This window comes from Pleurodeles waltl, chromosome 3_1, assembly GCF_031143425.1.
Source record: "Pleurodeles waltl isolate 20211129_DDA chromosome 3_1, aPleWal1.hap1.20221129, whole genome shotgun sequence".
NCBI lineage: Eukaryota > Metazoa > Chordata > Amphibia > Caudata > Salamandridae > Pleurodeles > Pleurodeles waltl.
Genome location: NC_090440.1, coordinates 1,690,993,700 through 1,691,020,591, shown reverse-complemented (window position 1 = coordinate 1,691,020,591; position 26,892 = coordinate 1,690,993,700). Strand labels below are relative to the sequence as shown.

The following is a 26,892-nucleotide window of genomic DNA, read 5'->3' as shown; positions in this document are numbered from 1 at the left end:
AAAAGAAAGGCGCTACCATGGCCTTCCTAGGAAACATTCCAATGAACGAGATATGTAAGGCAGCCACATGGTCTACGCCTCACACATTTACTAAGCACTACTGTGTAGACGTGCTATCCGCACAACAAGCCACAGTAGGTCAAGCCGTACTAAGAACTTTATTTCAGACTACTTCCACTCCTACAGGCTGAACCACCGCTTTTGGGGAGATAACTGCTTACTAGTCTATGCACAACATGTGTATCTGCAGCTACACATGCCACCGAACGGAAAATGTCACTTACCCAGTGTACATCTGTTCGTGGCATTAGTCGCTGCAGATTCACATGTGCCCACCCGCCTCCCCGGGAGCCTGTAGCCGTTTGGAAGTTATCTTCAACATTTGTACATTTGTAAATATATTACTTAAACCTTAGTTGGTACATACTTATTCTTTCCATTGCATGGGCACTATTACTAACATACACAACTCCTACCTCACCCTCTGCGGGGAAAACAATCTAACATGGAGTCGACGCCCATGCGCAATGGAACAAAGGAGGAGGAGTCCCTCGGTCTCGGGACTCGAAAAGACTTCTTCGAAGAAAAACAACTTGTAACACTCCGACCCAACACCAGACGGCGGACTATGCACAACATGTGAATCTGCAGCGACTAATGCCACGAACAGATGTACACTGGGTAAGTGACATTTTCCTTTCGGAAAGTGCAGAGTATTCCTTTCATATTGACTGTTCTGTACATGGCATTCAAATGTTTTCTGCTCCCATAATCAGTCAAGGACATTCAAGATGTGATATTGACGTTTTGGCTGGGTCCTGTGTGCCAGTTGTGTTCTGAGGCTTCTTGGTCTCCTAGCCTTTTGTATGTTGATTGTGCTTGATGCCCCTTGGCACATGCGAGCTCCACATTGGAACCTCTGCCTTAGATGGGCTCAGCACTGGGCGTGTCTCTCGGACAACATCAGTTTGTAGGACGAGGCATCCTGAAACTTTAAACCTTGGATGAAGGATTTCAACCTGTCATGTGGCAGAACATTTTCCTTCTCCCAGCCTGTGCCCATATGTGTTGACAGAGGTGGAGATCAGAGGCCCCTGCTAGCTGCTGGAGCAGAGGCATAGCATGGCCTTCTGGAGCTGCTATCCTTCCTGTGTCTTTGTACCGATCATAAAATGGCAACCCTGTGCAAGTTTTGATTGACAACACAACTACCATATGGTACTGAAACAAATCAGTGCAATATACATTCGCTTTAGGTGTTCGCGGAGCCACACAGTTGGTGGCACTGGCTAGACCTTTAGAAGATTTTCTTGATAGTCCACTATAAGGCACCATCCCTGAACAGTATGGAGGAGAAGCTCAAAAGAGACTAGCTAACCACGAGTGGCATATGCACCCAGATAATTTGTTGTATTCTCCTTGTAGGACTTGCTTTGGGTAAATTCACTGCTGCCAGGAATGCTTATAATTTACTTTTTTACAGTCTGGTGTTTCTGCCTCAAGAATCCCTGGAAGACCATTACACCTTTCATGTGCTCCCGTCTCTATTCATTTTCGCCTCTGCTGCTACTTTCCCAGGTTATGAAGGTCAGGAGACACTATGCCTATGTATTTCTGGTAGCTCTGGACTGGTATCTGAGAGTCTGTATTTTGCGTGTCTGAGTTTGTCTGCCTCCGCTCCATCTACCTCTATGGAAATATCTGTTATCTCTATAAGATGGCAGGGTTCCACACCCAAACCTCCAAAACCTCATCTCTGTACTTGGGGATTTCGCCAAACAAACTGAGCTGATTTGATCTGCCTGAAGTGGTGAATGACATCTTGTTTACTCACCATCTGTACATAAAGTTGATATATTCTTTTTTTTTGTTTTGTTTTTTTAATCTATTAGCATTTAGTAAAGTAAAAACATTGTAGGTACCCTTGCAAGTGTGCCACAAATATCTGACAGTATTTATAGGGGATCACAAGGAATAACAGTGCGTTTGGCTTATAAATTTCAACAATGTGTCATCCACTGCTTTTACTGTTGTGGTTGGATTTTCAGCCCTCCCTCAAAGCTCCTGCCTCTCCAGTAATGTCACAGCAGTAAAATAAAAGCAGTGGATAAAGGAAACACTAAACCCCAACTAAGTTCCAGCTTAACTTATTTTCAGTCATGCAGGGCATTTCACTTGCCTAAGGCAGTGCCATGTCTGAAGAAGATGTCAGAGGGTAACTATGGGGGAGTGGTATGGGGTGCACTCTGTGTCTGACATAGTAGTGTGTGTTGAAGCGAGGGGCAAGAAAGTGGAAGACTGGGCAATATGAAGCTCATGAGACCCCTTATAAAGGAAGCTCACCTGCGACGGTCGCTCATTGTCTTTCCTCATATCTATGGATGACTGTAGAAGTGCATCCCAGTATTCCACAGTAGGTATGTTTGCAGCCCGCATGCTTAATCCCCTCATAGTGCTTGGCTCTAAACACCTGCCCAGTATTCCAGGTCCCCATACCAAATGTTGGTATAATGGAATGTTGGGGGGTGGGGGAGATTGGCTTTGCATGGTGATTGCTCTTCTGGCCAGCATGAGGGCCAGGTCGATGAATTTTGTAGTGGCTCTTACATTCGTGAGCTTCAGGTAAATGCATAACATACAGACTTCAGTGGTCTTGAGTCGTGGTCTAGCGGTGATCGTGGCTATGCAATCCGTGACCCCCCCCCCAACCACAGTATGCATGCAATTTTTGACAGGTCCCTAACAAATGGTGGATGTCAGCAGGGTCAGCTTGACACATAGGGCAGATGACAGGAGTGCCAGGGAATATTCTATGCAGCCTATGGGGCATTAGGTGTGTTCTATGCAAATTTACAACAGGCCTTTCTGGATATACTACTTGGATAGCCCAGGGTTCTCCTCCAGTCAGTTGGCATATTCGTAGTGTTTGGTAGTTTGTGGCCTGGTATGTACACCATCGGACCAGTCTCCAGACTAAACTCTCATGTATGTGGCCTAGCAGAGCCTTGCCATGTACACCGTTAAAATGTTAGTTGTCAGCCTTTCGATGAGCCCTCCCTCTTTAAGTCACCAGTGAGGATGTATTTTTCCAATGGGCTGATATGTGTTTGCTCCTGTGCCTTTTGCGACGCTGCAGTGGGATCTTATTCTGATGGATACTTCTAACTGTTCTGGTAGATGACTCCATCCAGCTCTGCTTTTGCTTCATAATGCCCTGGAATTATGGAACAGAGCCACATATAAGCACCACCCCAACTCCCTAATTTCTCCTAATTTCTTTGGAATTCAAGCGACTTCCAAACTAAATCCAGTGTGCTAGTAAATTATGTCCCCTCCTAAAACATAACAATAAAAAAGGGATCCCCTGCTTCAAATATAGTTCCTGGGCCAGGGAAAATCAAGAAAAATACTGAACCCTCCCCCCCTCAGGCAACTTTCCACATGCAACCAACAATCATTTGTATATTACAACATCAAAATGTACGGCAGTAGAGCGATATTATGTGTACTGTAACCTTTTTATAATAATGAATCTACAGCAAAAAGCAACATAGTACCTAGTAAGTCCCCTCAATACATCTTTAGAATAACATAGGTGCAAATTTACAAATGACACCAGTTAAAAACAAACTCAACCAAATCCTCCATTACATCAATTCAACCAAACCTCATTCATACCTTTTGTCATAAAAATTGCATATAACATTTTATCTCTTGTTTTATAGCTTTATAGAATTTTTCCCTTGTAAAATATTTCACAGCATCAATTATTTATTTAAAACATTTTAATTTCTGGACAATGCCTTATATTTGATTTTCATAGATATTGTCTAGAATCCTTCAAATTTCCTTGTGGCTTATTGTTTTCAGTGCTTGTTTTCGGCATGTACGTCTTCCTCAGGAAACGCCATAACATCCTCATCCCAGATTGCACTATACAATATCTTCTTCCTTCTGAAATCACAATATAATCTAATCTAAACCATACTGGACCTCAGTAACTCAAACTATCTAAAATACACACTATTGCCTAATCAAGTGCTCACTGGCTCAGTCATCCATTTTCATGATAAAAGTGAATGGGGAATTAACAGAGATAGTGCTCAGAATCATGCGTGGGTGAGAATTATTAAACACCCCATTCCGTGCCTTCATGCTGGTTACGTGCGGCCTCACATGCGGTATCTTAATAAGCCGTGCAACCCTTTGGAAAGTCTTCACGCTGCTTAAGTGCTGCCTCACATGGCACCCTATTCCTTCACATATCGTGCACCCCTTTCCTATGTCCTATACGGCCCCGAATAACACATCACTGGAATCTACCTGCAGATGCTCGAGCCAGCCCTTTACACCTGCCTCCGCCCTATCTTAAGGGCGACGTAAAAATATAGCAATAAACACAATAACCTCTAATTATCTACACTAATTATCTGGTGGGGCTGACTGCAGATATCAAAGTGCCCCTATGTTTCCTCCCATAACGACCTTATCTGTGAAACCGTTCCTTGAAAAGGCTATACGTCTATTTGTTTCTCAGTATTATTTTCTGGCCCGCTTCGAAATGTCTATACTATCTGGCACGCACGTATATCCAGAGGCACTGGTGGTCACCACCGTGGAGACGCAATAAAACACATCTTACCGGACCCTTTTGGGGACCGCGAGCCAACGGTGGAGCGGTGACCACGTCATTCTTTCGGAAATTAGCCCACTCGAAACTGCAATGGCCCCGCAGTCCTTACGCTGCTTTCATTTCTTAAATATCCGCTCGCAAAGATCAAACAAAAGAACTATTACCTCACTAAAAGTTATGCATTAAAACTGGCAATCCCTCCGACTTCTGAGACATTATTCCTGTGCCCCACTTGCATGGCCGCGCAAGCTGCAAACGGCTCATATGTTTCAAGCGGCTAACATTTTAGCTAAAGTTTATTAACAAAAATAACCCATCCATATTTCTTAATCGATTTTAAAGAGTCCCTAAACAAAAGGACAGGCTTAAAACTATGCGGTGACTGCAGAAAGCAGATGCTAATCATGGACCCACATGAAGTGCCTCTGGCGTGGGGGCTCGGGACACAAATCTAAGTCGTGCGATATATGTACCCTCATGAGGGCGGTCGAGTTCACTAAGTCCTCTGGTAAATCCAAATCAAACTCCAAACGCATGGAGCCAAATTCCTTAGTGATTCCGGTATGCCCGAGTTTCCTATACTACCGGCGTCACTGCAGCAGGTTGAATCCTTCCAGGAGGCCATTCTGCAGTTTTTTTATGCGTTTCCAGCTCCCTTTGGCATGTCTTCAGCCTCCAGTTAAGCCCTGGGTTCCTGCTGCGGATTCAACCTCGGCACTGCCTGGCCCCCTTGTGATCCGCCCCTGGGCCCGTATTGGCTCCAGTACAGACGACCCCTCTGGCTCCAAGACCCGTCTGAGCCTTTTCTCTTTGATGTCAGAGCCATTTCCACCAGTGCTGGTAGAAAATCTGAGGCAGATCGGATGTGTGACGCTTAATTGGCTTCAGTCTGATCTCAACCAATGTTGTGCTATGAGATTACAAAAATGCAACCCCTTTTCACACAGCCCGACTCTGAACCAGTGCCTTCACCAGGACGGATGTGCCAACAGAGGCTTCATTATATTTTTTGCGGACTCTGAACTCGGTTTACCCCTTAACGGAGATGACGATAGTGAGGAAGGGGTGTTTTTTTCCATCTCTCACTATATAAATGACAACATTTACTTGGACTTGCAAGAGGTCAGTGGGCTTTGATGCCTCTCCTGAAGCAAGGTTTGTCTCGCCACTCAGCCTATCAATAGAAGAGACTGCATCAATGAACTTATGGTCCAGCGGACAGCTATGTTCCTGAATTTCCAACTGCCTTCATTAAGACCTAAACAAAATGTCCTTGCAGAAATTTTGCAGCGCGCACCATCTACATCTGAGCCCTTACCCCCCCCCCCCTTTTAACTAGGCCCTCATCAGTACCTTGATAGGCACTTTGTCAAAGTCCTGTTACTGCCACCGGGATTAGGCTGGCGGTCAATAGTCACAAACTGCCTAATAGTGAATCTGATTTTCTCTCTAAATATAATGCTGCAGAGAAGCCAAGTTGTTAAAGCTTCAACCAGCAAGGTGGTCCCCATTTCATTCCCCATGACTCCTCCAGATAGGGACTCCAAGAGTGTTTAAGCGTTTTTAAATGTATGTTCTCTCCTGTTAGGCTTTAAGATCGGTCAGTGGTATGTATTTATTGGGTGGCTACACACATGCCCTCTGGGATATGGCCAGCAACATTGTGCTGGCAGTCCCAGAAGACTTTAGGGCTTCACTGTCTCAGACAATTCATGATGAACAAGACGCAACCAAATATGATTCTTGCTGGCCTAGATACTACTTGTTGCCTGAGAAAGGCTGTTGTCACCAATGTGCTGCTTATCCAACACACATGGATGCTATAGAATGTTCTGTAGATGTACATGTCTCTCTTGCCTATGCTCACGCCTTTTTGTTAAAAAAGACTTTCCTGCCTTGGAGTGTTCTAAAGACAGAGCCACTGCATGCTCCCTGAGTTTGTTGTACCCTGCCAAGCAGGTCCTGCATCAGCTCAGAAAAGGCTACTCCTGGCAGCTTGCATGTAGACAATAAGTCACCCCAGTCCCTTTGAGGCCCGGGACATGGGTCTGGCAGGCAACACGTAGGTCAGCAGGGATCACTAGCCCTCCTAGACCCAATCCTCTGTGTCAACAGCCACCAAGCCACTATAGTTAGTTCTTGGTGGTGCACACGCATCCTTTGTGGGAAAGGATTCAGCACTTACTCCCAGGTTGGCTATCCATCAGGTCCAACAGATGGGTCCTACCCCTTCTTTTTGTCCTGCCAAATCTTCTCCATAGATCAGACTTTCAGAAGAGCACCTGTCCATTCATTTGCAAGAGGTGCAAGTGTTAATCAACAGAAGTGCTATTGGATAGAAACTTAACTTAGACTATTCCCCAGGTGTCAGACTGGATCCGTAAACTTTTGAGCAGTACTCCTGTGTGCCTGTATCAGTGGCCGCCACCACGTAACTCAAGGAGAGGGGCAGGGTTGACTGAGACGAGGTGAAGATAAAAAAATAAAACACACTTACCTTGCCTTTGTCCCTGTCGCCTCGCTCATCCCCCCCTCTTGTGGTGTTCTAGTATTTACTGCTGGGACACCAGAACAGGCTCCCCAGCAATCTGGGTGCTGCTTTCATGCTAAACTTAGCATGAAAGCAGCACTGGGATTGGTCTGAGCGGCTCAGACTGCTGCTCAGACACAGCCCTGTGGTCTCTGCAGTTTCTCCAGCCCGGCTGTTAAACACAGCTTGGCTGGAGAAACCTAAGTGCGCAAGTGTGTTTGGCCAGCCTCAGATGGCTGGCCAGACACACATGCACACTTAGGTGCACTCTCCCCTCCTCCCACCTCTCGTGGCCTAGCACTGCCCCTCCCTGCACTGCCCCTCCCTGCACTGCTGGCTGTGCCAGAAGCAGAAAAATAAAATGCTAGTAAACTATTGTTTTATTTTTCTGCTTCTGGCTCAGCCGAGTGGGGCGACGATCCTTCGCCATAGCAAAGGAGCCACCCCCGGTCTGTATGTGGCATTGTTTTGCTCCACATTGGCATCATCTGCACCAGAAGTGGCGTGCCCAGTGCCTATAAAGGTGCCACCACAGGGCTCTGACATCAGTTCTTTCCTTCCTGTACCAGTCAGCATTTATCTGTGAAGAGACTTTTGACTGACTTTCTCGACTTTTTGTCAACACATTTTTGAGAATTTCTTCTGCTGGTGTGCTAGGGATGTTCCTAAGAAACAAATGGTTTTCAAGCCATGTGGTGCCTGTCACAGGCAGATGTTTATGACAGACCCACACTTGGTTTGTCTTTGGTGCTTGGCACGGGACCATGACTTTTAAGATCAGCAAAGGCTGTCAAGCCATGCACCAGAAGGTGCTGAGGATAACCCTGCAACATTCATGAGCTTGCTTGCTCAGAAGATCCTGAGACCACTCGTGGAGCAGCACCCGACGGTCATCGCATCAATCCAAGTCGTCCGGTTAGTCCCACAGAAGGAAGGCTTCGAAGAGGTCTTCAACTTCTCTGTACCCGTTCAATTTCTTTTGGATGAGGCGCGGGAGCATCATTTCTCCAGACCTGTGTCCTCTACAGAGCCTGTGCCAGGGGCTGCTTCATGCCTCCCTGACTTTCCTGGAGCCACAGTGACCCCTGCACAATTAAGGGTTCTATGAGGCCATGCACCATGTATTTGGGCAGCCGACCCCCTCCACCCTCTTGAGAATCCTCTGGCAACATGGGTTCAGGAGGGATGCCCATAGGATTCCCATTGGCAGGTTCGCCAAGTTGGTCCCCTGGATCCAGTGGTGGGTCTGGAGCGGCACAGCCCGCGTCCTTCCTTGGCACTCACTCCTGTACTGATGCTCCTAGCTACAGCATCCCCATCCTTATACCCTACTCTAACATGGAGTTGGACAGGTGGCCCCTAGGCGCCATGCCTGGCTGAGAACCACAGACTTTTCAGAGGACATCCAAGATTCGCTAATGGATGTGCCCTTTGATGGCTCTTGCCTTTTTGGTGAGAAGGTGGACTCAGTGCTTGAGCTTTGAGGATAGCAGAACTATGGCCTGGTTATTGGGCATATCCATGGCTATTCGCCATCCCCAGTCCACCTTTCGCATCTTTTGTGGCTACGGAAGGGGTTCACAGTCTCATTCGTTCCCACATAGTCACCATGGCCAACCGTCTTCTCTGCTTTTTTGCGGCCAAGGACAGGGTTCCTACAGACCACGTGGGGCCGCTTGCCAGAGGTCGGTCCAGGCCACCACCCCTCTGGGAGCTGCATCCCACAAACCTCTTTTGTGTGCCCTCATAACAACACTGGCATCCAGTGGGGGACAGGATATGCCGTCACCTGTACCACTGGGATTTAATAACATCAGACAAGTAGGTTATATAGATAGTCTAAAGGGACTACTCCATTCCCTTTGTAGACGCCCCTCCACCCATGCCACCCACTTACGACCAGCTATCAGAAGACTTTCTCTCCTTGCTCTGTCAGGAAGCGTTGTCTCCCTTGCCCAAGGGAACTATCAAGAGGGTTCCAGCACCAGAAGTGGGTTGTGGTTGCTATTCCTGCTACTTTCTTGTGCCCAAGAAGGATGGAGACCTTTGTCCCATTCTAGACCTGCACCTTTTCAACTTCTTCCTGAAAAAGTTCAAAATCTCACATTAGCTCGAGTCCTGTCTGCCCTGGACCCAGGAAACTGGATGGTAGCATTAGAATTGCAGAACGCATACTTCCACATTCCCATCCTGCCTGCCCACAGGCAATACCTGGGGTTCACGGTGGGCCAAGAGCACTTTACTGTGCCCCCCTTTATCCTTACCAGTGTCCCTCAGGTGTTCACCATGGTGATGGTGGTGGTATGCTGGGACTAAGAAGAGGAAGGCCATGCAGAAAGGGACCCTCTCATGATGGGTAGTGCTCTGCATAAAGATCTGCTATGCATTGACCTGAGAGCTTGCAGTCTCGTTCTTCTAGAGCCAAGGCCGTGACCACTGCGTTAGCTCACGGAGTCCCTGTCCTGGGGCATCTGTCAAGCAGCTACGTAAGTATCTCTGCACATGTTTACTAAGCACTACTGCCTAGACAGTCGGGTCTTCTAGTGATGGACACTTCCCATTCGGTCCGGCAGCACTTTCTGGTCTAAATCTGTTTTGCAGACCTACCCCTGGGGATTCACAGCTTGAGTATCTATTCTAAAGTATGGAATCTGTGGCTAGAAGTCTGTCAGATGAACAAGTTCCTTACCTTCAGTTATGCATTATCTGGTGGAGACTATTATTTAGCTGTAGATGTCTTACTGATCCTCCCAGCTCAGCAAATTGATTACAGTGTAAAATTCCTCCTTCTCAGGGCCTTGGACACGCACACCATTCTGTCAGTGTTCCTTGTGGCTCCACGCTTCTGAAAGTCGCAAAAAGAAATGGACGTCAGTGTGCTTGGGTGACCCCTATATAGGCACTGCGCACGGACAACAATGCATACTGGGAACCGAACACCACCACCTACTGGCATGCAGGGGTACTATTCGAAAATTTCTGGATCCAATCTGACGCCTGGGTAATATTCTAAGGTAACGTATCTGCTAGATAGTCTGTACCAGATAAGGCATTATTGAAGGTAAGTAACTTATTCATCGAGAGGGTTCCAGACTCTGAAAGAGTAGGAGGTTGTTGCCCTTGCTATGTCTTTGTGGAAAAAAAAAGGTCAGGACCTCTTGCTTATTTAGGACCTTTGACTGCTGAAGGCCTTCCTGCAGAAGGGCATATTCAGAATCTTTAAGCTGGCCCATATCCTGACTGCTCTGTTCTCATGAGTCTGGATGGTATTCTTTGACTTGTAGGGCATGTATTTTCATATACTCACCCTGCAGTCGCACATACATTATTTGATGTTTAAGGTAGGCTAGGTGCATTTTCAGTTTGCCATGCTCCTTAAAGCTTCACCTGTTCTCCTTAGGGGTGTTCACAAAAGTGATGGTGATGGTCGCTGCTCACCTTCGGAAGTTGAGGTTACCAGTTTTCCCGAACCTCAAAGATGTCTGAAGGTGTACCTGCCACAGTCAGGGATTCATGATCAATAAGCCAAAGCAATGCCTGAATCCTTTGCAGAGACGGACATTCATCAGAGCTCTATTTGATGCATTGCTGTTCAGGACTTCCCCCATACTGCAAAGAGTTCAGGATATTCAGGCTATGATCCTGATATTTCAGCCTTGGTCCTGGATTTTGATGAGAGCGGCTCTGAGGTTTTTTAGCCTCTTAACCTCCTTCATCGTGCTTGTCAACTATGCCAGACGGCATATGCAGGCTCTTCAGTTGAATCTGAACTTTCAGTGGGCCCAATTTCAAGGTGATCAATTGGATGCCATCCAGATTTTGAGCTCCTCTAATGTAGTAGGTCCAGCAGCAGGCCCCTCTGCCTTCCCCACCCAGAGTTTACGGGAGTGATAGACACGTCACTGACTTGTGAGATTGTCTAGGGGAGGTGGAGATCAGAGGGCTCATCTCCAGTGGAAGTCAGGCTTCATGTCAAACTGTTGAAGTTGCAGACCATTCATTTAGCTCTAAAGACCTCACTGCCATCCTTCAAGGGGAGGCTGGTGCACGTTCTCACTGATAACACAACCACTATATATTATTGCAGCAAGCAGGGCTGATCCTCACCCCGGAGTCGTTTGGAGCATCAGGGCATTTTCTTGATCATGAACCAGCTTTTGGGATCCTCGAATGCCAGGGAATAGAGCAAAGCAAGTGGTGTCTGTTAGATCATGAATGGTGTCTATTTCCAGTGGTGGCACAAGACGACTTCTGACAGTGGAGAGAACCCTAGCTAGATATTTTTACCACTTTCAAGAACATGCCGTGTCAAAGATTTTGCATGTTCGAGTACACTCGCTGAGATGCATTTGGCTGGAATGAAGCATTGGACTTCCCACCCTTGCATCCCCTTCCCAGAGTTCTGAAAAACATCAGTAACAGCCAAGCCCAAGTTTTACTATTGCTTCCAGACTGGGTGAGAAGATTAAAGTCTGAGCATAAGTCCTTCATTCAGTTTACCACATTGAGAGGATGTACTGTTGCAGCAGCAGATCAGGGTCCTTCAGTAAAACTTGAACAATCGACACCTCCATGCTTGGAGATTGAGCAGCAGCAGTTGACTTCATTTGAGCTTTTGCATAAAGCGGTGATGTCATTCTTGCCACTGCATCTCCTTCCACAAAGTTCATTTATGCCGGGCTCTTGGAAGAATTTGTGGAACAGGTGTGGTCTCCGCTAGACTAACCCTTTACAAGCCAAGCTGTTAGATTTTATTTTGTATGTTTTGTCTTTGGCCGAACACGGCCTTGCAGTGGGCACTGTTAAAGGTTATCTGTCAGATGTTTCAGACTTTCTGCTTTGCCGGACTAACTGTCCTTGTTTTAATCCGCTGTTATGATGAGGCTTTAAAAAGGTTTGACACACAGTTCCCCTGGACCATTTGTGATGCCACTGTTTCCCATGTGTACGCCCTTTAAGTTGATGTATAGGTGTTCGCTGCCTCTCCTGACTAAAAAAAACTGTCTTCCTCATCATGATTATTTCAGTGAGCTTCCAGCACTGTCTGTGCAACCATTGTACACCACCTTTTTCCCTGGACACACTGGAGCTGATAACTCAGGTTGCATTCTTGCCTAAAGGTTGTGACTCCTTGCTACATTGGGCAACCCATCACCCTGCCAGCCTTCTTTGACCCCACCTCATCCCTCAAAAGAGGAGGAGAGGCTTCATTAATTAGACCACTAAAGGTCTTTACATTTTATATTGATTGTACCGAAGACTACTGTGTGGGCTAGCAGCCATTTGCAAGGTTCTCTGGAGTGAAAAAAGAGGCTACCACTGTATTGGCATGTGGAGTGTCAGTCCTTGACAGCAGTGTGGCTAACGGTGCATATGTTCACGGAGCACTATTGCCTTGACAGCCATGTCCCGCGGGAAGGACGTTTCAACCACTCAGCACTACAAAACCTTTGGTCTGAGTTCGCTGCTCAGGTCTCCCGCTAGGGGAGGTACTGCTTTGATATCCATTCTGAGATGACGAATATGTGGTTAGAGGTATCCATTAGAAGATCAAGTTGTGTACCTTTGGTAACACTCTTTCTGGTGCACACTGTATCAAACCACAGAATCGTCCCTAACCTGAGGGTGTGGACGTCAATATCTGGGAGAGATGCTGATGTGCAGTTCTGCTCTGTAGTTCAAGCAGTCAACGCAGAGCTGCACTGCACCACCTAAAGGTACACATGAGCACTGCTGGATAAAGTTTTCAGATCCAGTCTGGTGCCTGGGAGCTTTCTAAGGGGAGGAATCTGCAGTTCGATAGAGTATCCACCAGAAAGAGCATTACTGAAGGTAAGTAACTTTTTCATTTGGTTCTTGCCATCGTAATGTACACACCATTTGAACCTATTAGGAGCTGTTCTTTGAAGCTACGCATCCTTAAGACTGTCTTCCTGTGATGAAATGGGGTGTACAATATGGTTGTGCGACCTCACTGTGTACACCCCTGTTACAAACCCCTTTATGATCCTTAGGTTTGGTTTGTCAAGCCTTTGGCTCAACCCTAGGTCTCTGTGGCTCTGACCTGCAAAGCTTACACAAAGGAAAAAGCATAAAGCATTTTTACAGCACCAAAACAGTTGAAGAAGAAATTGGCAAGACACCAAAGCAATCCAACACTAATTTTTAACAGTATTTTTCTGCATCTTTACACACCACAAAGAAAAAGATCCACCGGAGGGTTCCGGAGATATAAACTTTACAAGGCATAGTAAATCAATGTATTTCACTCAGCCATGAACAAGCACTGGCAAATTCAACAGATTTGACACTTAGAAACTTTTTCACTAAAATATTTGGTCTACATTTAACGTGGAAACTTTTTCACTAAAATGTGTGGTCTACATGTAATGTGGTTACTTGGAGTCACTTTAGGAGACCAACTCCAGCAGAGAGCAAGTCGAGGGGACCAGCAAGGTCCTCAGAAACAGTTACCTCAGCAGGTGAAGCAGTCTTCAGTCCGTTCCAGGCACTTTTATCCTTTGCAGGGCTTTCTTATGGAAGTGGTCCTGATGTAAGGGATGAAGGATGCTGAAGATGCTCTAAGGATGCTGTGGATGCAATGTAGTTGACAGGGGTCTTGCTGCAACTACTCCTCTGTCCACAAAGGGAGTGTGGTGGTCCTAGAAACAGAGTCGACATCCGTTGAAGTCCTCTTGTTACTGGCAGAAGCCCAGTCATCACTGAACTACCAGTTGCCTAGTATTGCGTCACATGCCAATCCTTCCTGGGTCGATAACTCATCCTCTGAAGTTCCAAGCTGCACTACGATGACACTCCCAGGCTAAGCGTACTTGGGTGCAACTTCGAAATTATTTTGCCACCAAAGTGCCACAGAAGTCTTCTTCAGCCATTGTGTCCCTGTGCTGTAAACAGGAGGCCAGTGAGCTGGCCCTTGGAGTCTCTTGGCGTAGGCTGGGCTCTGGAGATGGCTCTCCTTGTTCAGGATACAGCAGGCACAGTCCCTCTTCTTTGCTAGCAAGTCGGTGCAGCACAAGTAGTCCACAATTGTGCAGCTTCTGCTTGCTGGTTCCACGGTGCAGCAAGGTAGTCCTTTGTTGGCCCTTCTTACAGTTCAGTCGAGATATGAGCTCTGGGTGCCAGTGGTGCCTCTTTATGCTCAGAAAATGCCCTTATGGTAGAATAAAGTTAGTAGCCAATGGGCTCCCAGGTTGTCTCCCTCCTGATGACCACTACCCGGGAAGTGGAAGTGTGGCATCTACCGATCACCAGATGCACCATTCTGCCCACTCCTAAGATAGCAGATCCCGTCTCTCGGCACCCAGAGCTCCCTAGACCAACCCAAAGGTCTGGCTAACAAGGGGTCTACACACCCCTGAAAAAACGGTTTGACAATTGGCTTCCCCTTCCCTGCCCATAGTGCCAGCCTGTCTACTTAAACAGTAGAGGAGCCCATCTCCCAAGTGTTCCCCATTTGTCTTTCGAAGGAGGCCTGGCCTTTGAAACTCCATTTTAGGTTAACACCCATGTGCCGTCCTGCCTGGAAGAGGTAATGCTACCAAAAGTGGAAGGCCTTTACTGTGTCCTTTCCTTGGAGTTGTTAGCAAGTCTCCCCAGGACAGGACAGACCCCGAGTACAGCACTAAACGGGCACTGGAAACCTTGGGCAACCAAAGTGGCAACTTCTGAAGTTGCACCTTGCTCAGCAGTGACAATACATTCAATTTAACCATTACATTGGATTTAATGCACTGATTCTTTTGATACCTTGCAGTATCAACTTGGCAGAAAGCCTCTTTTGGCGTCCAGAGGTGGGGCTTTCACAGGGGCTACACACCACTGGAAAACTGGTGTGACAACTGGCTTCCCCTTCCCCTTCCCTGTCCCTAGTGCCAGCCTATTTATCTAAACAATAGAGCAGCCCTTCTCCCAATTATTCCCAGTTTGTCCTTAAAGGGCAGCTTTGCCTTTGAAGCTATTTGGGTGAAAACCTGTGTCACTTCCTAAGGGGGAGGTAACACCTCCTACAAGTGCAGGCCTCTATTGTTATCTTTTTTTCGGAATAGTTAGGCATGTGTCCCAGGGGGGCAAAGAGACGTCTCCCAGGAAGGCAGAAAGCTGGCTGCAGGACAGACCTCGAGTACAAACGTAAACAGGCACTGGAAACCGTGGGCAACTAAAGTGGCAACTTCTAAAGTTGCACTTTGCCCACCAATGACCTATTCGATTTAACCATGAAATTCATTTTAATGCACTGATTATTTTGATTCCTTACAGTACCAACTTTAGTAGACCCATTCAGGTGTCAATAGGGCTGAGGTTTCAGCCTAACTGTGTCCTTGCCAATAGGACTACTAACCTTTCCACAGTAAAAACAGCAATTTCATTTTTTTACAGCTGGAACATGTAAAAGAACATGTTCCTTTTCTTATCATACAGCACCAGCCTTAAGCCTCATTACACCTCCATATGAATGACCTACATATATTAAAAAGGGAGGTTTGGGCTTCGCCATTACCTTAAATGGCAAAGTTGAGTTAGCAGTTTAAAGCTGACCTTCCATGCAGTAGCAGACTAGGAGCCATGTTTTACTTTGTGTCCCATTCAGGGTGGCACAACAAGGGCTACAGTCCCTGGGGGACACTTTAGCTTACAGGTCCTTGGTATCACCAGTACCTAAACTAGGGACTTACAGGTACGTTAAGCTGTGCCAATTGGGGACAAGCCAACTGGGGACAAGCCAATTAAAAATGCACCATTTTAAGGGTCAGCACACATGTACGGAATCCTGTTTAGCAAGGCTAAGGACATTCCAGAGTCATTACACCGGTACCTAGAAAACAAGATTGGTGCAAATGGTGGGGTTAGACATGCAGAACCCCTGTTTCCTTACAATTTCTAATCGCGATTACTTCTGCATGCCATATGTGTGAGCTGTCTACACTGTCAGTGTAATCTCCATTTACCGCCATCTTTCCAAACAAACTGGTAGTTTTAACTTAGGAATCCTTTCTGCTGAGGATAGTGCCTCCCTTCTATGTGGATCAGAAGATGAGGAATCTTCTTTTAGAAGTATCCATCAGAAGAACAAGTTACTTCCCTTTGGTAACTATTGTTCTGGTGAAAGCACTCTATATGCAGATTTCACACCATCCCCTCTTTTCTCAGTTCCATGGAGTGGGCTTCAAGATGTTACTAAATTTCTATGTTAGATTCTGCACACTGTCAGCGTTCTTAATATGTTATTAACCTTGTGTTTCTAAGGGCAACTAGGAATGCCTTTTTGTAAACTGATGTCCATGCTCAGGGATAATGCCTATTCTAGGGCTCTGTGGTCACTACTTAGCATGTACGTATTTCCCTTCATATGTAGCCATTCTTAGGTCTGACTCTGTGGCAGCTTTAGTTGTTTGTTAGCCTTAGTTAATTCATAAATACAATAACACCTAAGTATATATACAGACAGACACAGAAGGGCTTTAGGTTAGCCCTCTTCATCCATTGATCTCCTCAACTGTCATTCATATTTTGCTTCAGACCCCGATAGAACAGGGAAGGAGATCAGCCCACTTCAGTCCTTGGCTATATATCACTGTGATTCACTTAATTGTTCCTGATCACCTATGCATATTGGCCTAAAAACAATTGCATTTCAGTGCCAAAGATGGTGTACCAATACTTTACTGTGTCAATGCTATTTTCTTTCCATTGTTTGGCTTTTTTAATGTATTGTTGTTTGTCATCCTTTTTTGTTCTGCAGTTTTTTCATGTTACAGCAATACAAAGCCAATCATATATTTTTATGCCACTGGAAATCATATTTTCCTGTGATGTGCAATAAAACTTAAAATGCTCGTTCTAAGTACACCTGCCTGATAGGAAGCACATGTGCTGTTCCATTAATAGTATACGCAATTGTTAAGTTGTTTTAAACATAAGTTTGCACATTTATGAAATGAGTCTTAAGTTGCCACCTCTAGGATAAATTATCTTTTTTTTCTATGATGTGTAGTTGTATTCTGCTCCTGCAGAGATCTGCAGATTATTTTAGTATTTTCTCATGATGGTCTTGGGTGTTCATGAACATTACTGGTTGACCTGGTGGTGGAGGTTGTGGCGTTGCAGGAGGGAGTCTGACTTAAATAACATTGACCAGGGATGTTGAATGCAGATCCAGGAGGGACAGATCCATGCCACCTTTTCAAGATAATCATTGATTATGTACATAAGATCATTTAGATCAGTTGCTAATAAATGGATAATATAGCTATCTTAAAAATGTGGAATGGATCTAATCCTCTGGGATCTGTGTCCTTGTGTAGGCCAACCTACTAAGTTGAGGACTGCACATTTTCAACTGAGATCCACTGCTTACGGCTGTTCACTTGTTCGAGGGACAAACTCACTTTCTTTCGCCTCTTCCTCCCTCTCCTTTCCTCCCTACATATTGTGCTGCACTCCTTCACACTGTTGTCTCGAAGTGTCTATGGGAATATTCCTGCTCAGTATGCCTGTGATTTTTCTCTAGGTTTGAGGATCAACTACATCGGTGGTTGGCCGAAGACCTGACAGCAGACTCTGGTGTCTCTACATTTCCTCTCTACATCCCACAGACAATTGTGTCTACCCCTGAAGCAATACAAATTCTGGGAAGACCACCCACTAAATCCCAGGTAAGCATGGTGTTTTTACTTACTAGTGGCCGACAGTACCCACAGGTCTCGGAATCCTTTATGGATTTTTGAATGTAGTAAGTAGTACCTGTAACTCCACAACGGGTGCCCACGTATGTCCTATTGGCAAAAGCACTCTTACTGGTATCGTCTTATCTGCTGTCCTTCCACATACTACTTACCTATTACTTTATATACAGTCCACTTCTGCTTCCCAAGCCACAGATCAATAGAGGGCAACACTTAAAATAGTTTTGAACTGGTCAGTACTTGCCGTATGAGCCAATGTAATAAAGAATTAATTAAAAGCTATCTTGCAAGAGGTGTGGTGGTGGTCTTGGAGAACCCCTGTGAGCACTATCTTCAGCAGCCATCCTAGTACCTGAATCACATAGATTCCCACAGGGTGAGGAAGGGTTCTTGCAATGCTGGCGATATAAAATAATAATAATAACAAATCCCCCCCCAACCCTCTCTTGGGAACACTGTCTTGGCACATCTGCTCTCTAAATACACATCGCCTTGTCTAAGGGCAGAGCGGTTTAGTATTTTTCTCTCCTCAGCCACTCATGAGGGACCGAAAGGGGAAACATATACACCACCTGCCTTGCCCAAGGATGGATATTTTTGTTTTGTAAACCAACCCACCATCTAGACTGGCTAGTTTATGTGCCCCCCCCCCCATTTCCCCCTCCCCCTCGCGTTGCTCAAGGCTGGGAGAGGGGTATCCTCCTCTTAATCCAAGGGGACAGTATTTTGTTCTTAGTTCTAAGAGTGCTGCAGTGAGGATTTCATACTTGTATCTTAGCAAATGGCGGGATTATTTTGTGCTCTCCCTCCTTGCCAATGGTATTTTGTTTCACCTCCACAACCCCTCTTGCTTTCCCAAGGATGTGAAGTGATATTTCATGTCTACCAACTTACCCAGTGGGGGGGGGGAAGTAATTTGATCCCCCTGCCTTACCAAACAGTAGTGGTGAGATTGTGAATTCTACCTTGCTTCAAGTGTAGGGGGGGGTTTGTATCCTTCTTTGTCTTGTCCATGGCCAGGGGATATTATGTTCACCTGCCTTACCCATGGGTTGAGGGAAGGTGATGGACTCTGCTGCCCCCTACACACCTTGCCTTGCCATTTTAAGCTAGGGAAACCTTAATCCCCCTTTAAGAAATGAAACTGAAGGATGCCTAGGAGAGCTAACAGCAGGTGTTGCTGCTCTGTCCCCAAAAACCAGCTTTATTTTTGTAACAGGAGGAAAGAACCACCCCTTCAATGGAAGATGAAGAGGCTCAAAATATCCTGGCCCTGGGCAAAACTTGAGTTATAGCTAAAATCAACCCATTTGCAAAGGCAGGGGTCCGCAAAACGAATCTCTTCCCCGGTGCTGGGCAATGTAGGAGTGAAAAAATATATTTCTTGCCCCTGGGCATAGTGTGGTTGTAGAGTTAGATGGACACCTTCTCCTTAGGGGTGTTTTGCAACAGTGGGGGCTTTAGGCACGTGTTTTTTTGTACAGATCTTACCCACTGTTTTCAAACAATGTAAAAATGTTTTTTGAAAACAGTTTTTATACATTTCAGCAGGGCAGCTATCAAATGTTCCTTGGCTGTGTTCATATTTGCAAACCGAGCTCTGGAAAACCTTGCTTTTATCCAAGACCTATTTAATCCTCCAAAAATAAGGGGACAAAGGGGACCCGGAAACCTTACAGCTGGCTAGGTTCCTTGTCTGCAGTAGCAAATCAGAAGCTGTAGCAGATGTGGCTGTCCCAGTCTTCCCTAGCTCACATTTTGTGATCTGGAGCAGGTGTCGCCAGCCCCATTCGTCAGTGATCCTACACAGTTTGGTGATGAAGGTGGCCTGGGGCAAGCAACTGCTGCTCCAGTACACTTTTCAATAGCAAACCGGGCAGTGGCCCAATGTGTGACCACCATTTTAGATTATTTTTTCTTCAGATCCGTTCTGTAGCAGGAAAAGCTGCAGTGTTTTCACCAAGAAGCTATGTTAAAGTTTAAAACAAATTGAATAAAAGCTACAACACTAAAGATGGGCATCGAAGTAGGTTTGCAACTTCAGCAAGTCAAGTTTTTCCTCTGCCCTTCAACCTGTTCAATAAATGACTGTTTGGGGGCTTCTTACCTTTGGGTTTCCTTAACACCATTTTGAAAATAATGATGAAGGACACTCTGTTCATATCTGCCCAATTTTCACCTAAAATTAGCTTGGAAGGCCCGAGCCTCTATCTATGAAAGGTTCACAACTCAGAAAGTCGAATTACATGTACATTTTTAAAGAACAAATACCGAAGAATAGAAGGAAACTGAGACAAGCACATTAGCAAAGGTGGAAATGTCAAATCGGGTTTCCAAATATAAAAAACAAAAACCATCATAGACCAAAATTGGGTTTTCTAAGAGTGAGCTTTTAAAGGCAGCAGAAAATAGGAAGAACAGAGTTACCACTCTAATGTGAAAGAGAATGACACCTAAAATATGGAAGTTATCAGCCCCAAAGGTAAAACCAAAGTTAAACACAAATACACAAAAGACTCTAGGCCCTCAACATCTTAGAGTGGTGGTCTATTGGAGACAAAAAAACTAGCACCAAATTAAAACCTCTCAATGTGAAAACATTCCCCAGTGGAAGGTAAAGATCCTTCTAGGTTTAAGCCACAAGACAATAGCATGGATAGCACAAAACAGGTCAGACGGACCTTGATGCACAATGAGATTTGAAAAATGTCTTCCTCATCAAAGAGCCCAAAACAAGCGATTGCAAAGGGTGGTGAGGTGAAGAAACCATTGTAGGCCATTAACCAAAAAGGAATCTAATTAAGTCAAAGCTGAAAATGTATCCTAAGCTTTTGACATCAACAATTAGAGAACATATCTAGAAGCAGTGATAGTTATCTTAATGAAAAAAGTATTCATTTGATAATATGATGCAGTAGACCAGAGAACCTTGTCCATAAATAATGATGGAGATTTAGAGCAGCCTCTTGCTCGAACCATCAAATTAAAATTTGGAGGTGAGGATGAATAGTTCATAGAATAGGTGACAGATTTGCAAGCAGTACAAACGATGATTCTCAACATCAGAGCCAGAACGATACAACTTGGTGAGATAGAGAAACAGGTTCACATCAGTGGAAATTGGAATTATATTTGTTGAGAGAAACTCTTTAAACTCATCTAGCAGTGTATACGGGTGTAATTAAAAGGCCTGCAAAGTCCTCTGGAGTTCAGTTGGAGTAAGAATACCCAGGATTCCAGTTTTGTTTGTGTACTGTTCAAACAGAGAGCAGTCTTACCTATACTAAACAAAAATTCAACAAAGCAGCAAGGCAATTTTAAAGCCAGCTACTGCTACAGCAGTAAAACCTTCCATAGAGAGAAAATACAAGCAGTCACCAAGAGATCCTACGTACATTAAAGGACACACAAAATCTGACTCTTTAATAGTGGTTATGAAAAGATTTAATAAAACCTTCTCCTCGGGTCCCCTTCCTGATAAAGATAGCAAATGGCTGGAGGCAGTAAAGAGAAAGATGGAGACAGCAGCATCAACTCGATTAATTTCCAATTCAAATACCTTACTTAACAGATATGCCCATCAACATTGGAGGCCTGTTAAAACATCAGCCTGAAGAGTACAGAGAGGTGGCAAAAACAGTAATAGAAGAAGGCTAAATTATTGCTGATAAATGTTTATAATCATATCTGGATTCAGCTGAAACTGCAAGAACTTACTTTTTTGTACTCTTCACAGAAGGCACATCTGTCTTTGTGTATCTGATTTCAAACCGGAGGTTCAGTCTAAAATATTTGGCATCCCTTTAGCACAAGAATACTTATTTGTTTTATCACTTGACAAAAATTTGAAGAGAATGAAAAGAGCCATTGAAACAGCTAGAAGTATGAGAGTTCTACTTTCAAAAGGGGCTTTTAAACTGGGTATGTCAGACAATGAAATGCCAGGTAAGACAACCGTTTATACCAAAAGCAAATACTTAGCAAACTACTTTTCACAGCTCAGGACATTGGCAACAAAATAGTCCACAGAGACATACTTTTCATGACATACCTTATGACATGGTAGTCCATAACAACAGACAAATGAGCATTAGATGTAAGAAACAAGTTACTGCTTAATATTTCTAAGGAACGCTCCTACACTGAAATCCAAGACACAAAATTATACAAAAATATGACATCCATGTTCTTTAACAGGCAGTAAAGAAAACTGCCCATGAAAGAGGCAAAGAGGTGCCTATTCATGAAAGAAACAAGGGGTATACTACCTACAGTATACTTCCTAAATACCAAGCAGGGCTTTAGTTTAAGATCAATATTAGACATACAATTGCTAAACAAATGTGTAGAAATTCAAAGATTCTAAAATAGCAAATTTACAAAAAAGTATCCCACTTCTTGAGCAGGATGATTTCCTGGCGACAGACCAGCCTGAAAGACACCTACTTATGCGTACAGTTCCCAGAACACACCTCATTTTTGTGATGTTAGTTTATTACCAGTTCAAATTGGTACCATTTGGGGTAAAATCAGATATTTACAAAATGTCCGGCAGTGGTAGCATATTCTTACAGTGCCAACAGAGTATTCAGAACCAACTGTGATTCGCATTCATATTGAAAAAGTTATCACCTATTCCTGAGAAGATGAGAATGTTCTTGGGAGCAGATTTGAATACAGCATTAGCAAAAACATTACAAAAGAGAATAATACTTTTACAAACGCAGATTTTGTTTTTACTAGAAGCCAGGCTCTTGACACTGAAAATAGAAAATTGTTAGAAACGACCACATCTTGAATCCATCTTATATCTAATGTTCATTTACACCTGAAGCTGGTACGGGAATGATTAAACAATGGGTGGTCTCAAATGAAAGGTGACTGGGAGGATCTAGTGGTAGTTTCCAACAAATTAAAATAATTATTGGCAATACCAAGAGGTCTGTCAATGGCTGCCAGCCTTTTGGTCTGGTCACTGCCCATTGGCTCATTTTGTCTTGGTTTTTGCAAAACATTATTATTGGGGGAGCTGCTGTGCCTCCCAAATAGTTATCAGTTAGATGTCTTTGGTCTCCAGAGGCAGACGGTAAACACTTCCGATACCTAGAACTGATGACTTTTTTTTTGCACTAAAAGCATTTCAAAGGCAAATTTAGAATGCAGATAATGGCAGACAATCTCCAAACTTGTTCTCTGTGACCAAACAAGGGGGAACTTAATCCTTCACATTGTCAAAACCTGAACAAAACAATGACATTGACTAATACAAAAGAACGTTACTTTCGTAGTAATTCATGTCTTGTGATATCAAAAAGTAAAAACAGATTACTTAAGCAGAAAACTTGGAGTTTCATATTAATAGAAAGTAAAATAATTCATAGTTTCTTACACATTTCAGGTGTAGTAAGAACTAAGCATAATTTTTTTTGCACACAGAAAAATGGGGGAAGGAGGTGGCAGATGGGGGAGGTTGTTAGGGGGAAGATAAACCACCAGAAACCTGCTGGAGCTGGCTCTAGTATCTTTTCGGAGTCTCCAACACAGTTACTACACATCTTGATAGTGTTTTTTTAGTAAAACAGCAGTTGTTTCTGGTGCACCTCCTGGCCTAATGGAACTGTTGGGGCTCTGTTTCGGACCCTCCCCCCCCCCCCCCCCCCCCCCCAGCAAGTTAGCCCTTGGCTTAGTTTGACCCCAGGGCCTCTCCCAAGGCACCCCTTAGGTGCTGTCTGGACCTGCACCATGTCACACCAGTGGTACTGTTACCCCTACCTGTTCTGGAGTTACCAAGGGCAGTCCCTCCACAGCAACAGCCTCTTAAACCAAGGCCATTCTGATGCGATCTAGGAAGTTCCCTTAAAGACAGGCTGAACAAGCCAGTTATAGGCAGGAATCCCAACCTTCATCTATGCCATGCCGACAATATTGGCAATCCTGGATGATATCTTTGGTTCAGATTCAGACCACATCCAAAAGCTAGAGGTGATTCCACATGCTGACAAAGACAGCAGCAAAGTGACCAGCTTGCTGCCTCCTGCATCTTCAAATACAGCAAACTACGTTACAGAAAACTAGTGGTCTTGACACACTGCCACAAACGGAGAGGGAGTATACCTGATGATTGACTCAAAATGTGTTAGAGATACCCATACCTGCAGTGGAAGCTAGGTCTGACATACTTAAGAGGTGTTAGAGCCTGCTTCTATGGCATCAGAACCACTACTTCCATTCAATGAGGCCCTGGTGAGATTCAAGAGTTGAAGGTCTATTGCCTGGCCACTGATATTGGTATCCCCAGCCCAAGACTACAGGCAGTTCAGGAAGTTTTGGGGCTTTTGAAATGTGTTTGCCTTCAGCCAGAGTCTGCCCTCCCAGCCAAGTTCAGCTTCTTAATCAATTTCTGTAACAGTATAGAAGCAGAGGCAAAGGAAAAGGCCAGCAGGCCCAGCATTCATCTTCCTCCTTGTCCTCCTTGCACCACATGGAAAGTCATTTTAGTTTCTCCTTACAAGAACACACAAGGTCAGTTGGTGGGAGGGTGTCATCTTTCCTGCAGGCCTGAAAGCCCATTACATTAGACCAGTAGGTCTTGCGAACCATAGAAAGGAGTATACTCTTCTCTTAAAACATGCACCGCATCAGATCCTCCCAACTAGTTGTTTCAGTTAGATGATCACATTTAAATCCTGCAGTAGGTGGTAGCCGCCATATTGTAGAAAACAACAGTGGAGTTGATCTCAGAGCAGGAAATCTGCCTCAGGTGCTACTCTCTATTTCCAGGTTCACAAGGACGGTCATCTGTGTCCAATCCTGGGCCTTATGGTCTTGCAATTTTGTTTTTCCAAAGGAATGTTCAAGATGCTGTCCCTGGCTCATGTACTTTTGGCAGTTGATGCAGACTACTGGATGATGTCCCAAGACTTGCAGGACGTATTTTTTTCACATACCGATTTTGCAGTTGCACTGGAGGTACCTGCAATTCCTGGTAGAGTGTTCTACTGCTAGTTTGCAGTCCTCCCATCCAGTCTAATATCAGCTCCCTGGGTCTTTACGATGGTGATGACTCTAGTTGCAGCACATCTGTGCAGGTTGGGGATCTCCGTGTTCCTGTGCCTCGACTATTGGCTGTTCAAGGCTGGCTTGCCCCAGCATTCCTTCTGTTAGACTTATACTTAAACATCAACCTGCCCAAGTCGCACCAAAAGTGCTCTCCTGTCCAGAGAAGGCAGTATTGGATACAACATCTTTTGAGACCATTCCTTCCTCAGAGAATCCAGGGATTTTTGGATATAGTCACTTGTTCATGCTGGCACATTAAGGCTCTCCAGTGGTATGTCCATTTGTGGAACTCCAACACAGGGCAATCTGTTGGACACCATCGGAATTTCCCAGGACACTGCAACAGACTTGCTGTGGTGGTTGGTAGAGCAGAACCTTACGCAAGTTATGTTCTTTTACACTCCACCAGCAGCCACAGTTGTGACAGACGCACCTTGGGGAGGCTTGTGGTGTATTTGGAGAACAGAGGCCTCTTCAGGAGGGCTAGCTCAGCACATCAACCTGCTCGTGCTGCAGGTTGCCTGGCCCTGAAAGCCTTCCTGGCCTGTCTTTGCGGTGGCTGTGTCCAGATGTTGGCACATCTTCACCCTGTAACACCTCCCTCCCATTGAACCTCTTCGCCACTCTTGAGAATTTGCACCGCCTACAGTTCTGTGGCTTCCAACTTCAATTGCAGGGCGGCTTAAGGGATGCTTTGCGGTTTTCTGATTCACTGTGCATTTTACCCGCTGCCCTTAATTCCTCAGACATTGAGGAATCTGCACGAAGACAGGCCCACTTCACTCTGTTTGCCCTGGTCAGGCTGAGAAAGGTGAGATATGAAGATCTCTTGTGACTTTCCTTATGTCCTATGCTCCAAATAACACTTGGCGGGTCTTCTCTCCCAGGTGGAGGGACCAGCTTCTGCACCCCATCTTCTAGAGCCTCCAGTACCTGGCGATTAAGCTGGGACACCTGAGCTCCTTTCATCTGCTACAGGAGGTGGTCGACATTATATTGTCAGGCTGTCATCTCTCCATAAAGTCAGTCTACTCAGTATTGTGGAACTGTTTTGTGGCATGGTATGCAGAGCAAAATGTAGAACCACTAAAGGCACACCTTTCTGATGTGCTTTCCCTTTCTTCAGCCTATCAAGGTTGTGCAGTAGTCTCTGTTTAAATGTTATATTGCCTGTCCTCTCTGCTTTCATTTGTCTTCCTGACCAAGCATCCTAGTTGTAGTCGCCTGACTGTTGAAAGGTTTTTGAAGGGTGTTTTCATATGTTTCCTCCTACACTCTTTGTCATGCCTCAGTGGGGTGTGAGTTTGGTCTTGACTTTTTTTTAACTGGGAGTCCATTTGAAGCCTTACACAATTGTCAGTTGTTTTTTACCTTGAAACTGTTTTCCTTGTGACCATTATTTAAGCAACTTCTCGTCGGTAAGCTGCAACCACTGTGTCCACGAGTGCTTAATTTGTAAATAAAAACGTACCGGTGCCCAAAGCCCTCCTCCTGAACACACGGCTGCTGCAATTAAATGTCCGGACACGGAATACTGAGGCAGCGTAATCCAGAAGCCATCTCGGGTCCCTCTAATTCATTTAAAGCCACCCCCTTCCCCTTCCCCTTCAGCTCACTCTTGCAGCTTTCTACTTTCTCCCTTTGTGACGCTTTTTCGTTTTTGTCTTCCTCCGTCTTTCCGATATGTGTATTTTGCTCGCAGTAAATGCTTGAGGCAGAAAATTAAGTGCCGGCCCTGAAAAATAAGTGCTGGTGCTCAGTACTGGAAACAACAAGCACAAATTAAGCACTGATGTCCACACACCCTTCATCTGCTTTCACCAGGACTAACTGGTTTTAATAACTAAAGCTCCTCCTGCCAAAGGTGGAGATCACTTTCCAGCTGGGCAAACCATTACTCTTTCCACTCTTTTCCTTCCAACTCATCCCATTGAGGCAGAGGTGAGGCTACATTGGCTTAATCCTTG

The 26,892-nt window shown here is 45.0% G+C and overlaps 1 protein-coding gene across 1 annotated transcript in view; it reads left to right on the top strand.

The window, feature by feature from the left end:
• The window catches only part of MCM3AP (minichromosome maintenance complex component 3 associated protein), a 619,735-nt gene that overhangs the window by 570,410 nt on the left and 22,433 nt on the right, over positions 1 to 26,892 (top strand). Inside the window, exon 28 of the mRNA XM_069225490.1 lies at positions 17,692 to 17,836. Coding sequence (XP_069081591.1) covers positions 17,692 to 17,836 — 145 coding nt within the window. The remainder of the gene's footprint in view (positions 1 to 17,691; positions 17,837 to 26,892) is intronic.